Source organism: Pseudoliparis swirei, chromosome 10 (genome assembly GCF_029220125.1).
Source record: "Pseudoliparis swirei isolate HS2019 ecotype Mariana Trench chromosome 10, NWPU_hadal_v1, whole genome shotgun sequence".
Lineage (NCBI taxonomy): Eukaryota > Metazoa > Chordata > Actinopteri > Perciformes > Liparidae > Pseudoliparis > Pseudoliparis swirei.
Window position 1 is genome coordinate 14,335,216 of NC_079397.1, and position 13,523 is coordinate 14,348,738.

General features: G+C 43.4%; 2 protein-coding genes across 4 annotated transcripts; one reads left to right on the forward strand and one right to left on the reverse strand.

Annotated features, from left to right (window-relative positions):
* Positions 1-291: 291 nt before the first annotated feature.
* LOC130200609 (zinc finger protein 436-like) lies at positions 292-7,323 on the reverse strand. Of its 2 annotated transcripts, none has more exons than XM_056425038.1 (8): positions 7,239-7,323; positions 4,196-4,398; positions 3,799-3,909; positions 3,576-3,671; positions 3,272-3,382; positions 3,001-3,121; positions 2,562-2,783; positions 292-2,481 (listed from the first exon to the last, which is right to left on the reverse strand). In XM_056425038.1, the coding sequence occupies exons 2-8, from the start codon at positions 4,343-4,345 to the stop codon at positions 1,454-1,456; spliced, it is 1,839 nt and encodes a 612-aa protein (XP_056281013.1). In that variant the 5' UTR covers positions 4,346-4,398; positions 7,239-7,323; the 3' UTR covers positions 292-1,453. The 2 variants fall into 2 exon arrangements, with proteins under 2 accessions (XP_056281013.1, XP_056281012.1); XM_056425037.1 differs by lacking the exon at positions 7,239-7,323 and adding an exon at positions 4,604-4,676 and having other exon boundaries at positions 2,562-2,762.
* Positions 7,164-12,410, forward strand: tspan33a (tetraspanin 33a). 2 transcript variants are annotated; one of them, XM_056425039.1, is made up of 8 exons: positions 7,164-7,454; positions 9,361-9,418; positions 9,702-9,829; positions 10,084-10,158; positions 10,908-11,003; positions 11,104-11,232; positions 11,308-11,469; positions 11,570-12,410. In XM_056425039.1, the coding sequence occupies exons 1-8, from the start codon at positions 7,356-7,358 to the stop codon at positions 11,669-11,671; spliced, it is 849 nt and encodes a 282-aa protein (XP_056281014.1). In that variant the 5' UTR covers positions 7,164-7,355; the 3' UTR covers positions 11,672-12,410. The 2 variants fall into 2 exon arrangements, with proteins under 2 accessions (XP_056281014.1, XP_056281015.1); XM_056425040.1 differs by having other exon boundaries at positions 11,311-11,469.
* Positions 12,411-13,523: the final 1,113 nt, after the last annotated feature.

The following is a 13,523-nucleotide window of genomic DNA, read 5'->3' on the forward strand; positions in this document are numbered from 1 at the left end:
AGACCAATGTCTTGTAATATTAGTAGTGACACTACTGCTAAATGTAGTATTTAATAACAGCACTAAAAAAATTAACTAGTGTTATTGTACTTGCGGTAGCTTTGGAGGCAGGTGGTCATTTTGTAATTCTTCTTTAACATAAGCCCCCCACCCACTCAACTGCGAGGGATTTCATTGGTTCCGAGGTTGCTAAGTGACACTGGTCCAACATCCTTTGGTTTCCTCAGTTACCATTTGTCTCCTCAGTGATGACTGCATGGTCTCACAGTTGACACTTTTTTTTCCTTCCTTTTCTTCTTCTTCTTCTTCGGCTTCCTTCTTTTTGTCAAAAGGAGAGTTCTCGTTTGTTTTTTTGTTCATTCACTTCATTTTACATTTTAGGAAAGGGAAAGAATACAAATGAAATAAATCAGAATATAAATTCAATCACTTTTTCTACTCCTATTTTCAATAAAAAGTGAAACGAAAAATCAAACAAAAAGTTTATTTGTAAATAAGTAATGTACAGTTTGTATCTGTAACTTGTCAGTCTGTCATTGGTGACAGAGTCTGTCTTGCTTATAACGCACGCTACCAGTAAATAAAAAAAGGAAAAAGTATATTTAGACTGTATGGTCCCTTGAAAGCAAGTTTTAAATTAATATCTGATGTATATTCCTGTAACATTGCATTTTTATCTGAGGAATGATGTTATTAAAAAATTGCAAATAAATTGCATTTCCTACAGCTGTGTTTTTCCCTTCCTTTTGCATTTCAGGTCTTTTTCATCCCTGTCTGTGTAGACCGATACCATCGAGGCACGATAACCTGCCGTTACGTTTGCAGTTAGTTGATCCAATAATTGTCTTCTTCACCATCGTATCATTTCTAAAGTTTAAACTCAGCTATCTGTCATGGTCTCAACACTTTCTCACAGTTGAATATGACTTATAATGCCAAGTAAGGGTGCAGAATTTGGAGAGAGAAAAAAGGAAACAACGTAGGAGCCTAAAACTACACAATATCTAACCAACTACCCGCTGCTGTCAGGCTGCACAACAAACTGCAATAGATCGATGGAGATCTTGGCACACTCAGCACTTTATTTTCCTGAACACTTTAACCTGCTGTGAATTCACTTTGGTCACTGCCTTGTGTATATATATATAGTTTCCTCTGCATATTTAGTATTGTTGTGTTTTTTTAAATTATTATTTACTATTAAATGCTTTAATGTGCACCCGCTGCTGTGATCCTGAAATTTCCCCACTGTGGGACTAATAAAGAAATATCTAATCTAATATAGACAAAATGCACCAGTTTTGATAACTGTATGTAATGAAGAACCCAGATAAAAAGAATACAAAATATGTTACCGTTCAATTATTGCTAGTGATCACTCAAACTCTAAACCTCTAGTGTTTGTGAAAAATAACATTTATTTAGGGTGTTAACTACGACGACATCGTGCTCTCTACGTGTCGGGTTTATGAGTCGCCAGGTGTCTTTTCAGATTCCCCTGCTGGGAGAACTTTTTCTCACAGTTCGGACACTTGAACGGCTTCACCCCGTTGTGGCTGAGCGTGTGCCTCTTCAGGCAATTCACCGTGACGAAGCGCTTCGGACACGCCGAGCACAGGTACGGCCGCTCCCCCGTGTGGGAGCGCGTGTGCACGTTCAGGTGGCTCTTGGTGGAGAAGCCCTTCCCGCAGTGCGTGCAGGTGTACGGCGTCTCGCCCGTGTGGGACCGGACGTGCAGCAGCAGCTCCCCGGAGGACAAAAACGACTTCCCGCATGTGGTGCACAAGTAATTCTTCTCCCCTTTGTGCATCTGCATGTGTCTCGTAATTCCCGCTTTGCTGAAGCTTTTCCCGCAGATGTTGCACAGGTGGGTGGGGCCTCCGTGCAGGCGCTCGTGTTGCTTCAGCGAATAGTTGCACAGGAAGCCCTTGTTGCACTGGCTGCAGACAAATACCCGGCCTCTCTTGTGGATCCTCTGGTGCTGATAATAACCCGACGGGCTGGTGAACCCTTTTTCACATTGGGTGCAGCAGTACGGGAAGCTGTGAAGCTTCATGTGAGCCGTCAGTTGATTTGGAAGTTCAAAAATCTTTTTACACTTAAGGCATTTTGTTTCCGTCTCTGTGAAGTTTTTGTTGACGTGTCGCATGCTCAGAAACCTTTTGTCTTCCCCCACGGGCTCTTTCCCCCTGCGCCGCGTCTTGTTTTCCAAGTTGTCCTCCTGCATGCGCTCACGCTTATTTTCAACGCCGCCTTTTTGCTTGCGTTTCCTTTTTTTTCCTAAGATGCCTTCGAGTTTCTGCTTTTCACCGTTCGAGTCTTTACTTTCCCGCTGAGCCTTTGCTCTGGCTTTCTTCACACACAGTCGTTTCTGACATTGAGTTCTTACGTAATGATCACTCAAGATGTGCTCTTGGACCTTCCTCTTTACGCGGTGAGTGAATGAACACTGAGGGCAGATGAATGAATGGGACAGAGGACCTGAAGGCAAGAAACACAGGACATTCATAATAGGACTTTGGCTCTATTCTGGTCTGCTACCGCAACAGACTTCAACTAACCCGATTCCCTTTTTGGCAACCAATCATCTGCAGTGACGTCGGAGCTTTGAGTCAGGTCTCCTTCTAAATCTTCCAATACCAGGGTCCCTTCATCCTCGTCGTAATCATCTTCACTGTCGGGCTCAGTGAACCTCTCCATTCCAGTTTGAGCAGGTAGGGCCAGGGTGGACAAAAGGATATCGTCCTCGCTGCTGGAAGGAGCTGAAAGAGACCAAGACGTGTCTACGCATTGGCGTCGCATGTTGTGGTGATGGGAATGTAAATGTCTAAAATCTGAAAATAAAGTTACATCCGTTGTCAAAACACAAAAAACAGACGGAATGTTAGAATGCATGCAAGCCAGTAGAAAGAAAAAGAGAAAAAAAAACCTGCCTTTTTAGACCATGTTTGGGTTTTTTTTACAGATGGGAACAACATTCAACATTTCTGTTGAACTCACAAGTGTTAAGAGTCCCCAACTGTCTGTGATGAAGCAGCAGGCTCTTCAGGGCAAGTGGTTCAGACAGATTCTGTCCAAATTCTTCTGACGCAGACGTTGTTTCAGTGAGCCAAGCTGCTGTCTGAGACGGAGAGAGCAAAGAGATGTCGTTTGGAAAGTGAAGCAATAATTATACTGCAGACTTAGAGACTTCAAAGCACAACAAAACAAAAAAAAATCCCTTTCATGTCGCGTCAAAATGCAAAAATTGAACAGTGAAAAACAGGAGTACCTGCTGCTGGTCCGGTGTGGGCAACAGCTGCTCCAGTCTGGACAAGAACTCACACACCAGCTGCTGCAGTCTTTGGTCGTAGTTTGAGCCGTAGTTTACGGGAAACACCTCCTACGGAAACAGCCAACACAACAATGCTGTAAAAAGGTTGAATCTTTCGACGTTCTGATCGACTGTCACTAAAGATTAGCACATCGATTCCCTTAAAAAGCTGATCGACGTTGAATCTTTCTCATTTGGCGAAAGAGCTGCGCATCCCATCCGTTGATCTGTAAGAATACGCATTTCTCACAGATATACTCACTTTGAAGAAGAAGTCTTTTTCATCAGGAACATTCAATAGGTTCTGAACCAGGCCGGCAAAGTTGATGTAAGAGGTCTTCAGTATATCTTCACTGGCCTGTCAAGACATGGACAACAAGAACGTTGAGACGGTTACACCAGTAATGGTGTTACAGATGATTACTGTTGGGACTATGAGGACATCCCGGATTTCTAAGCGTGTGTGTTTTCTTTCAAAAGCCCACCATCTGATCAGTGTTGCTTAGTTCAGCGCTGCAGGCGTGGATTTTATCCAGGTGGCTCTGGATGGTCTGCAAGTTGGCAACGCCATCGCCACGACACAGCTCCAGAACCAGCTGCAGCAAGGCAAAAAAGAGCGTGATGACACCGCAGGGGAAAGAGCGATTCTGTTGCGAGACGGCCGAACATACGGTTGAAATAAACACGTAATAAACTGGACGCCCACCAACATTACAACGAAGACGATTACAAAACAAAGTAATACATTAATGAGAAGAAAGAAGCAATAATTATCCTATTGTGTTGTGATTTTCTTCCACTAACATGTGTCCCGTAGAGCCACTCAGACAGAACCCACTGAGCATCACCGACATTGTGAAGGTCGACATAGAGGTGCCTCACCCTGGCTCTCAGGCCCAGCGTGAGCTGAGCTCTCTGACTGGGACTCAGCAGCTCTGGGACGATGTCTGTAGCCAAACCGATGAAGTCCACCAGCTTGTCGTACTGCATCACGCTGTGCTGATGTATTACTCGCCATGTGAAAGCAGACATGAGTCGCACGGGAGAGACGAGCAGGCGGAGGGAGGCCGGAGGAAGAGGGGCACCTGCAAAAGGCATATGAGATAAGCCAATTAATAAATGAGGGAGAAGAGGCTCGAATAACTAACTATATCCAGGCGATTTGAACGCAACTCTTCAGAGGATTCGCAACGTTAGCGTAAGATAAGTGACTGTGTTTAGGTTGTTTTATTTCTGTAAAACGTATATCTACATTTACTGGCGGATATATAAATGAGTATAGACAAACACCTTTGCTTTTCCACGGCATCTCTTCGTTTAAAAACATCTGACTAAACATGAAAACAATTCCTTGCGATACACCCGGGAGGCAAACTCATAACTTCCGGGTAAAACGGATGTTATTAAAATTGTCCTGACTAGTGCGCTTTCCTTCAGAATAAAAGCAGACTGTGACGTTTAATTATATTATTATTATATTATTACGGACAGAAGCGAGGGTAGAGAAAAAAATAGAAGAGGCATAACCTCCATATGTTACATATAAATAATAATAAAAATAAAGCACTTTCTGACAGCAGAGGGCGCGCAATTGGCACACGTTGTGGTGTCCTGGCCCTTTTAGCCTTTAAGCTATGGAGGACTTAAAATGACTTAAGTATAAATAAATAAATAAATGCATGAATAAATATAGGAATAAATAAATAAATGCTTAAATAAATGTTTTAATAAATAAATAAATATGAGCTGGGGCGGTCCGAACCTCATTGTTAAACATCAGGCACGTGCACAGACATTTTGGGGGGCAGGTGCTCAAACCAAAAAAAAGGGCACCCAATGCCAAAAAAAAATTCTGACAAAGTTGAAGCATAAGCAGCATTGCACTGATGATGCTGTCCTCGACCTGCGTTTCCTCTGGGCAGCATCAGACAGCTAGCTTACATTTTCTTTCTGAATAAAGATGAATTATTATATAGCAACAACAGTACAAGCATTCTGATTGGCTCATGGGTCGTCATGCCAGCCACGTATTGCCCTCCTCGCTGGTCTGATACGGATCCGTATTGCCCTCTTACGTCATTTTCAAAATGAGCGATATTGATAGACATCAACAGCCAAGAGCAGTGGTCCTCAAACTAAGGCCCATGGGCCGGATACGTCTCCACATTTGGCCCACCTCTGAACAAGAGAGGCCTTATGGGGTTTTTTTCAGTCTGGCCACGCAAATCCTAGACTAGCCCCTGTTGAATAGAACGAATAAGAACTCTCTCTCTCTCTTTTCTCTCTTCTCTCTCTCCCTCTCTCTCTTTTCTCTTGAATTCTCTCTCTCCCTCTCTCTCTCTTCTCTCTCCCTCTCTATTCTCTAAACATAACTAACGTCAGTAAACAGCTGGACGAGGCTTTGAAATCACGGAGTTTTTGTTTGTTTATTTTTTTAGGAACCGTCGGACCAGTTGTGACGTCATGTTTTCAGCAGCGCTAATGTTGTGGTTGATTTATCACAAAACAACGTCAGGGGACAAACACCGTCAGGTGTGTCTGGTGCTGCGGGTCAGAGGAGAAGGAGGTGCACCGTTTGGTGGCGCGAGGAGCACTGTGCGGAGGAGGAAGTGGAGGAGGGAGGGGGGGGGGGGCGAAATTCTCACAATAACTCAAATAAATGCCCCGTCGGATATTAAAACACATTTGGGGGGACTTGATGACAAAAAGAGTAACTTTTATTCTTAAATACGGATGAATAAAAAAAATATGTCTCCAGCAAAAAGGGCACTTTACTCATCCAGGGCAAAGGGGCTGGTGCTTGAGCACCACTAGGGCTCTATCTGTGCACGTGCCTGTTAAACATGCTTAGTTTAGACAGAGGTTCGGACCGCCCCAGCTCATTTGAATATAAGGACACGCAAATGTCACACATAAATAAATGAAGAAATACGTGTGGACACATAAATAGAGATATAAATAAATGAAGACATACAGAAATGTAGAAATATATTTATTTCATGATGTCCTGTTGAGTTATAACTTATATTTATTCATTCCTGTATTTATTTATTTATTCTTGTATTTATTTATTTATACATACATTTATTTAAGCATTTATTTATTCTTGTATTATTCATGCATTTATTCATTTGATTATTTATACTTAGGTCCTTTTAAGTCCTCCATATTAAGCATGTTAGTGGTAGATTATTTTTAAACAGCTTTCTTGTTATCTGTTATCAGTCGTACGTATATAGACTACAAACAGGAAAACTATATGGACAGCTAATTTACAAATAAGCAAATCAGAGACTGTATTGCAGAACTAGTGTTTTATGTGCAATAAACCTGTTTTTCTTTGTATTAAAAGCAAAGGTGAATTGAGCCACTTCCGTTTCAGGCTGTTGGTGCTGTGCTTCCTGTCACACCGCCATGTCTTACTGGATCCAACCACCGTTAATGTAATTGGTAACACCTGTGCTAATTACTGCTGTGACATTATCCAAGCAAAACTATGCATGTCTGATAAATATACGAGAAATGTTTGACGAGTCATGATGTAACTGTTTTAAACTATATAATGTAACTATACGTCGTGTCTTTACTTCCACACAAGCTATTTTTAAATTGACTAATAAAAAAGTTTAGTTTAAATAAATGCACCTTTTAGTATTACACTTTCACGACGAACGAACCCAGTAAATAAAAAAATAAAGAATACCAACAAAATGAAACACGTGCATTTTGTGAAAACACCTTCTAAAGGAAACACTATTTTTCTGATGAAGTCCTAAACTGTTTTTTCGCTTCAGACCTTCCGGGCAAATCAAGGGTCGGGAGCAGGTTGTATCATATGACCGCGGGGAAAGGCGCGAGACACACCGGTAACACCCCGTTGTCACACGCCCAGTCGGTGCTGGCGAGGCAGCTGGGAACGACTCACCGAAACGGTGTCAGGAGGAGTCGCTCTTTGCTTTGACTGACGGTGACCCCGGGGTTCAGACAGTTAATCTCCCGTGTGTGCGTCCACTTGGATAACACGCGTGTTGGAGCCGTCACCATGGCAGGACGCAGAGGCGCACCTGGATCCGGAGACGACTACTCCCTCGTCAGTCCAGTTGTCAAGTACCTGGTGTTCTTGTTTAATTTCATATTTTGGGTGAGCTTTTCTCCTTTCTGTTCAACACAGCGTGTAACAAAGACCGTGGAAACCACCCGTGTTTACTGTTCTCCGCGCGCAGGTTAATCATTACGCTTATCTGCTTGTCACATTTTGTTTCCTGTATAGCTGGAGTCAAACCCTACTAGTTAAAAAACTAAACAAGAGTTACAGTTTCAAGTTCCAACGTGAGTTCATGTCTGCTGACAGGAGGAGCATCCGCTGCTTTATTTCAGATTATTCAAAAAGTGAAACGGCTAGTGACAAGGAAGAGGAAAAGGGAAGTTAATATGTAAAGCTGACGCACTCATGCACGCACATAAGTTATATTCTTACTTTTTAAATCAGAAGTTCATTTAGGCCGATTATAATTTGTCAGAGGGGACGTTGAGCTCAGAACCTGTTGGACCTGAACGCATCGTTGTCATTCTTCTCTCTCTGTTTACAACACCTGCACTCAGTCTGCTGTGATTTCTTTTCAGGCTATAGGTCCTTTCACGACTTACTCTGTTGCTAAGGAACACAAACCTTCATTGATTCATATGCTGATGGGTCGTGCACAAGTGGGTCCTCACTTCTGGTGGAAACATTGCGACACTCTTTTGAGTCGCAGATTGCACACTAAGTGAGATGTTACATGTTATTCATTTAAACCAGTTTTGCAGGACACAGCAGGTGATTTCATCAGTTGTGTCATGGCTGTCTGACGAGGCGTTTTGTCTCCCACATGGGATGTTAATAATTGTACGACTTAATCCTCCAAAACATCAAGAATCCAGCAGAGCTTTGCAGTGGACTGCTAACAAACCAAAGTTCATATCGGTGGGTTCCAGTGTCAGGTGCTCAGGGACTGTAACATAAGGAGATTTCTGGCTTAAAACATTTTTAAAGCAAATCTTTTGTTGAAAATTAATCTCGTCGGGTTTAGTAGAGACTTTTGCTTTTGTAAATGCTGCCAGTTACAAATAGTGAGAACTAAAATAGCTAAATCATCGTCCATATCTAATGGAGAACATGAACAAATGTTTTCAGAAGTGCTTCCCGACATCATAAAGTCTGCAGTGCTTTCCTTTCTCCATTTCCTTCTCTATTTTCAACAGCCTCTCTGAAACCCACCTGTGTGACTCTCCATGACTTCTGGCCGTGCACAAACAGGACGAGGCTTTGTAAAAACTTGAAGCGTGGAATGTGTTGTTGTCATTTCTGTTGCCTCTGGCTCCCCCACACTCTAGGAAACGCCAAAGATAACTGTGAATGGCACGTTTCTTTTCTCGTCTGAAAGTGTCATGGAGTGTCTCTTGTTGCTTATGAACCACGGCATCAGCTGTTTGGTGAGTTGGTACACTTGTTTGCTTCAGGTGGTTTATTCACTGTGAAACCTTTACAAAAGGAGCAGACAAATGTTGCGTCGCCCTCCCACCCCGGGAAGGTTCGGCGTCTGTGGTAACTGGATCCATTTCATTCATGGTGGGAAGAGTGTAAAAGGCTCCCTATTATTCTGTTGTGACCGAGAGAGGAGCGCTGAGTGAAAGGCTCTTTATATTTTTAGGACAGGTACAGAATGCTGCCAGGTTGATTTAGTCAAATGGTATCAGAGTGGATGGCATTTCAAAAGAAAAAGTCTCGGCCTTCTAGTTAAACACTGATTCCTATTGGGAGCACTGACCTAAATAAAAAATAAAATCATCCAGTGTAGAGTGTATTTTGGGGGGAAATTAGCATTTATTCTACAAGCATAGCCATGTCTATGGACTATATGACTCATGTATACCTGGTGAGTGGTGGTGCCACTCCTTGGACAAGTACGGACTTATACAGGACATGGTGTGCTTTCTCCTCATCGTGCCCCCAATATAATATTTTAAGACGTAGTGTAAAGATATGTCTTTTCCCTTTTTGTTCTTAGATAATCTCCCTGGTGATGGTGGCCATCGGCGTGTACGCCCGCATGATGAAACATGCAGGTAAATGATCCTTTCAGACTCTTCTCGTGTTTATAGTGAGACAGTGGGAGCAATGCATGTCGGGACCGTGCTTTTGGCTTTGAGCTTCCACTTAACAACACAGCATCGACATCTATGTTGTTGTAAAGGGAATGCATCTCTAACATTATGGATACTGGCAGAGATGGAGAAAGATGCTTGAAAGCCCACCTCCATGAATGTTTCCTGTCACTGTTCCAGAGGATTAATTCTGCTTAATTCTCTCACATCAGTCTGTAATCCCCTCTTTTCTTCCTCTTTTCAGAGGCCGCTCTGGCGTGTCTGGCAGTGGACCCCGCTATGATGCTAATGGTCGTGGGCTTCCTCATGTTCATCATCACCTTCTGTGGCTGCGTGGGCTCCCTGCGAGAAAACATCTGCCTTCTGCAGACCGTAAACCCGTTTGTTCTTTTGGTGCCTGCATGGACAGTATTTGTGCTTTAGATTTTATTTTGAAATCATCCCTATTTCGTTGACACGCTTATTGTTCTTGCTCTCGAATTCTTCATCTGAATTCTTGTTCTGCATGTTGGGGGTAACGATAACAGCTGAGTTAGTTTGGAGACTCGGGGTCTCATGGAATCTGTCATCTAAAGAATTAATCCAGAACTGTGCTGTAATCATGTCTCTCTCTTTCCTTATCGCAGTTCTGTATCTGTCTGACCTTGATCTTCTTGCTCCAGCTGACTGCTGGGATTCTGGCCTTCGTCTTCTCTGACAAGGTAATGAAATAATGTGGAGGGGGTTTCTCTATCATCTATCTATTTTATATTGTGTCATCATTCCTGCATAAATGAATGTTGTTGCTTTTTCCAAGTTCCCAATTTATTCAAAACATTGAAGATAAGCATTGTGAGAAGCCGAGACAAAAATGTGGCACCTTGAAGACCGGCTGGACTTTACTTCATTTGCCCCTTTCAGATTGTGTAGATTGGTGAAACACTGACCTCTTGTGGGCTTTGCCTGTAACTGCTGCAACATTTGCCAAACACTTGAAATGAATAGCAGTTTTCTCACAGATAATGCTGCTAAACACCTGCTTTGCCAAGACCATCCAGCTACCTGATGTCAAGAATGCTGATTAAACAGGAATTTCTCCACAAAGTGTCAGAAACCTTCCTGTGGGAGCTCATCGTGTGTGCCCGTCGTCCTCAGCAGGGTCTCTCTGACCATCATAACCCTTTTGAGTGGGGAAATGCTCACCTCTAAAGGCGTCTGACACTTTGGAAAAGTTTTCTCACCACGGATGAATCACAGAACATCCGGAGCCCGAGTGTGAAAGCACTCTAATGAAGCATGTCTAATAAATGCGAGAGTCATTGTAGTGTGACCAGCCCAAGGCACAATGCCACTTATTTTACTCCCTTCACATCAATTGGTTATTGGCAAATTAGACCTATGAAAGAAAAAGAAAAAAATATTATGATACACATTATCTTCATCATGTATCTTCTTGTCGTCCTCTGCCAAGGCTCTGCATAGAGTGACGAAGATGATCAATAACTCCATTGTCCACTACCGAGAGGACATTGATCTGCAGAACCTCATTGACTTTGGTCAGAAAGAGGTACGGACTTAGTCCACATACTGCCCGTCACCATCATGGGTACATCCACAGTGGATGAACACATCTCCCAATGTCTTCCATCTACGTTTTTCTTCTTCAGTTTGGCTGCTGCGGCGGTGTGACGTACACCGACTGGTCCCAGAACATGTACTTCGCCTGCGAGCAGGACAACCCCAGCAGAGAGCGCTGCTCCGTCCCCTTCTCCTGCTGCGTCCAACCCAAAGACGAGGTAACGGGCCGCACCGACCTCCTGGCTGGCGGCATAGGAATACGCTCTTGATGCACGTGTCTTGTACGTGTGCAGCAGGTCATCAACACCATGTGCGGTCACGGCATGCAGCTGTTGCAGTACGTTGAAGCTGGAAGCCACATCCACACCAACGGCTGCATAGACGCACTGGTGAACTGGATCCACAGTAACATGTTCCTTCTGGGAGGCATAGCCCTGGGACTGGCCATACCACAGGTAGGATATGGTACACACACACACACACACACACACACACACACACACACACATAGCTCAGCTGGTGAGCCCTCTGCTTGTGTGTTGTTCTCTTCTGCAGCTGGTTGGCATCCTCTTGTCTCAGATTTTGATCAACCAGATCAAAGACCAGATCAAGCTCCAGAACTACAACGCCAGGCACCGCTCTGATCCGTGGAGCTGACCCACACCGGATTAGACCAGATTCTGATGAGCAGCAGCAGAGACACAGAAAGGCAGGGATCAGTCATCTCTGCCTGTATCGGGCTTTCATATCACTGGACCTGAAACGACAACAAGACGATGCTGCAGACTTAAAATACTTGGACCTATGTAAGTGGAGGTCAAAGGAAACGCATGAAGAACCGGGACTCTGTTGCCACGCACTGGACGTAGACCGTGCTTGACTTTACCTAACTTCAGATGGTACTTGAGGAGGGTATTTGGGGGTCAAGGTCATATTGACCTTTACTTTAAAAACTGAAATCAGTATACTCTCTTACAAGTCAAAGACACCAACTGGGAGTGGGAGTTAATGCATTTGTATTTCTATTGTTTCGACTGAATCCATGATGCGTCAAATTTTAACTACCTGCCTTTTTTAATGTAATAAAGGAATGTCAGACTTATGCATGCTCAGCAGTGTTGCTCATGTCTGTGAGATGCATATCTGGTATTTGGTTGATGTTTTTATTTTTGTATTGACAATGTGTACCCTCAAATATCCATGTTTTCAATGTGTTGTTGAAATACCTGTCAAATGCATGGTGATGGATAAAGCATGCACATCAGATAGTTTTTTTAAAACTTTCACATGCCTTTTTATATGAGTTTTAAAAAGTTACAATAGGCCCAAGAGATGCCATCCACCTTTCTTATAAGAAAGGAAAATTCTAACTGTATAATAAACTTTTTACATATTGGAGGATTCATTTGACTATGAACATAAAAGTTTATCCCCCAGGGTCTGACTGTATGTTGTCTCGATATGCTGCCAAACCACATCGGCTTTGAAGAAAGTTAATGTCGATGATATGCTGTTGTCACCTCTTTCTTCTTCCTTTTGAAATGATGTTAAATTCCAAAGCAAACGGAGTTGGGAATCCCTGTTCCCAAGTTCCCACTAGAGAAAACAGTTGTGTGAAGGCTGGAGGCCCTCTGGCGCTATTTTGTTGACATGGTCACTACAACCGGCCATGTTTGTGTTGGGTGGCCAATCGGTGAGCAGACAGTGGTTGAGGTTCTCTGACTGGAAAGAAAGAAAAAGAAAAAATGTACTTGAAACTGAAACCCCAAAATATAATCTCACCTTGTTGTACGCTACCAATTACATCTTAATTTGCTCTGACGGCGAAGGAAAGTGTAGCTGTATTTGGGTTACGTGCTTTTTGTGTCTGTGGAAGTCATCCACAGTCGTTATCTCTTTTCGTCACGTCATGAATTGAGGCAAATCGTTTATGAATCTCTCAAATGAAGAGCTGTCGCTCAACTGGAGACTTTTTCCATCGTCGTCCAGAGACGCTCTGGAAAAAGGTCGAATGTAACGAAAGAAGCACAAACCTACACAAGCTCTCATCCGCACCCGGTTTCTCCGCCGGACGAATGGAAAGCAGTCGAGAGGCATTTTCGGCCTGAAACCTGACGCCTGTAATCTTTGCGAGCAGAAGCAGAGCTGCGTGTTTCAAGTCCTCAATCTAAACAAGACATTTGTGTGTTAGTTTAGAGCTGCAGTAACTCCCCTCACTGGCTGAGGTCCCCGTCAGCACGCAACTAAAACTACTTTATTACCAATTTGGAATGGCACAGGTGTGTGTGTGTGTGTGTGTGTGTGTGTGTGTGTGTGTGTGTGTGTGTGTGTGTGTGTGTGTGTGTGTGTGTGTGTGTGTGTGTGTGTGTGTGTGTGTGTGTGTGTGTTGGACTGAGCTTCGCTGCTCTGTGTGTGGTCCCTGTTTTTTTTGCCTCTGACTCATTCAGGCGGCCATGTTGCTATGGGTTTCATGGAGGCCCACACACACACACACACACACACAGAGGAG

Coding starts and splice junctions, on each gene's coding strand:
- LOC130200609 (XM_056425037.1), bottom strand. CDS start 4,652: ATGTTTAGTCAGATGTTTTTAAACGAAGAGATGCCGTGGAAAAGCAAA. Junction 3,122..3,271: donor CCACACCGGACCAGCAGCAG/GTACTCCTGTTT, acceptor TCTCCGTCTCAG/ACAGCAGCTTGGCTCACTGA. Junction 2,763..3,000: donor GTTGGGGACTCTTAACACTT/GTGAGTTCAACA, acceptor GGTCTCTTTCAG/CTCCTTCCAGCAGCGAGGAC.
- tspan33a (XM_056425039.1), top strand. CDS start 7,356: ATGGCAGGACGCAGAGGCGCACCTGGATCCGGAGACGACTACTCCCTC. Junction 9,830..10,083: donor ACATCTGCCTTCTGCAGACC/GTAAACCCGTTT, acceptor TCCTTATCGCAG/TTCTGTATCTGTCTGACCTT. Junction 11,004..11,103: donor TTGACTTTGGTCAGAAAGAG/GTACGGACTTAG, acceptor TTTCTTCTTCAG/TTTGGCTGCTGCGGCGGTGT.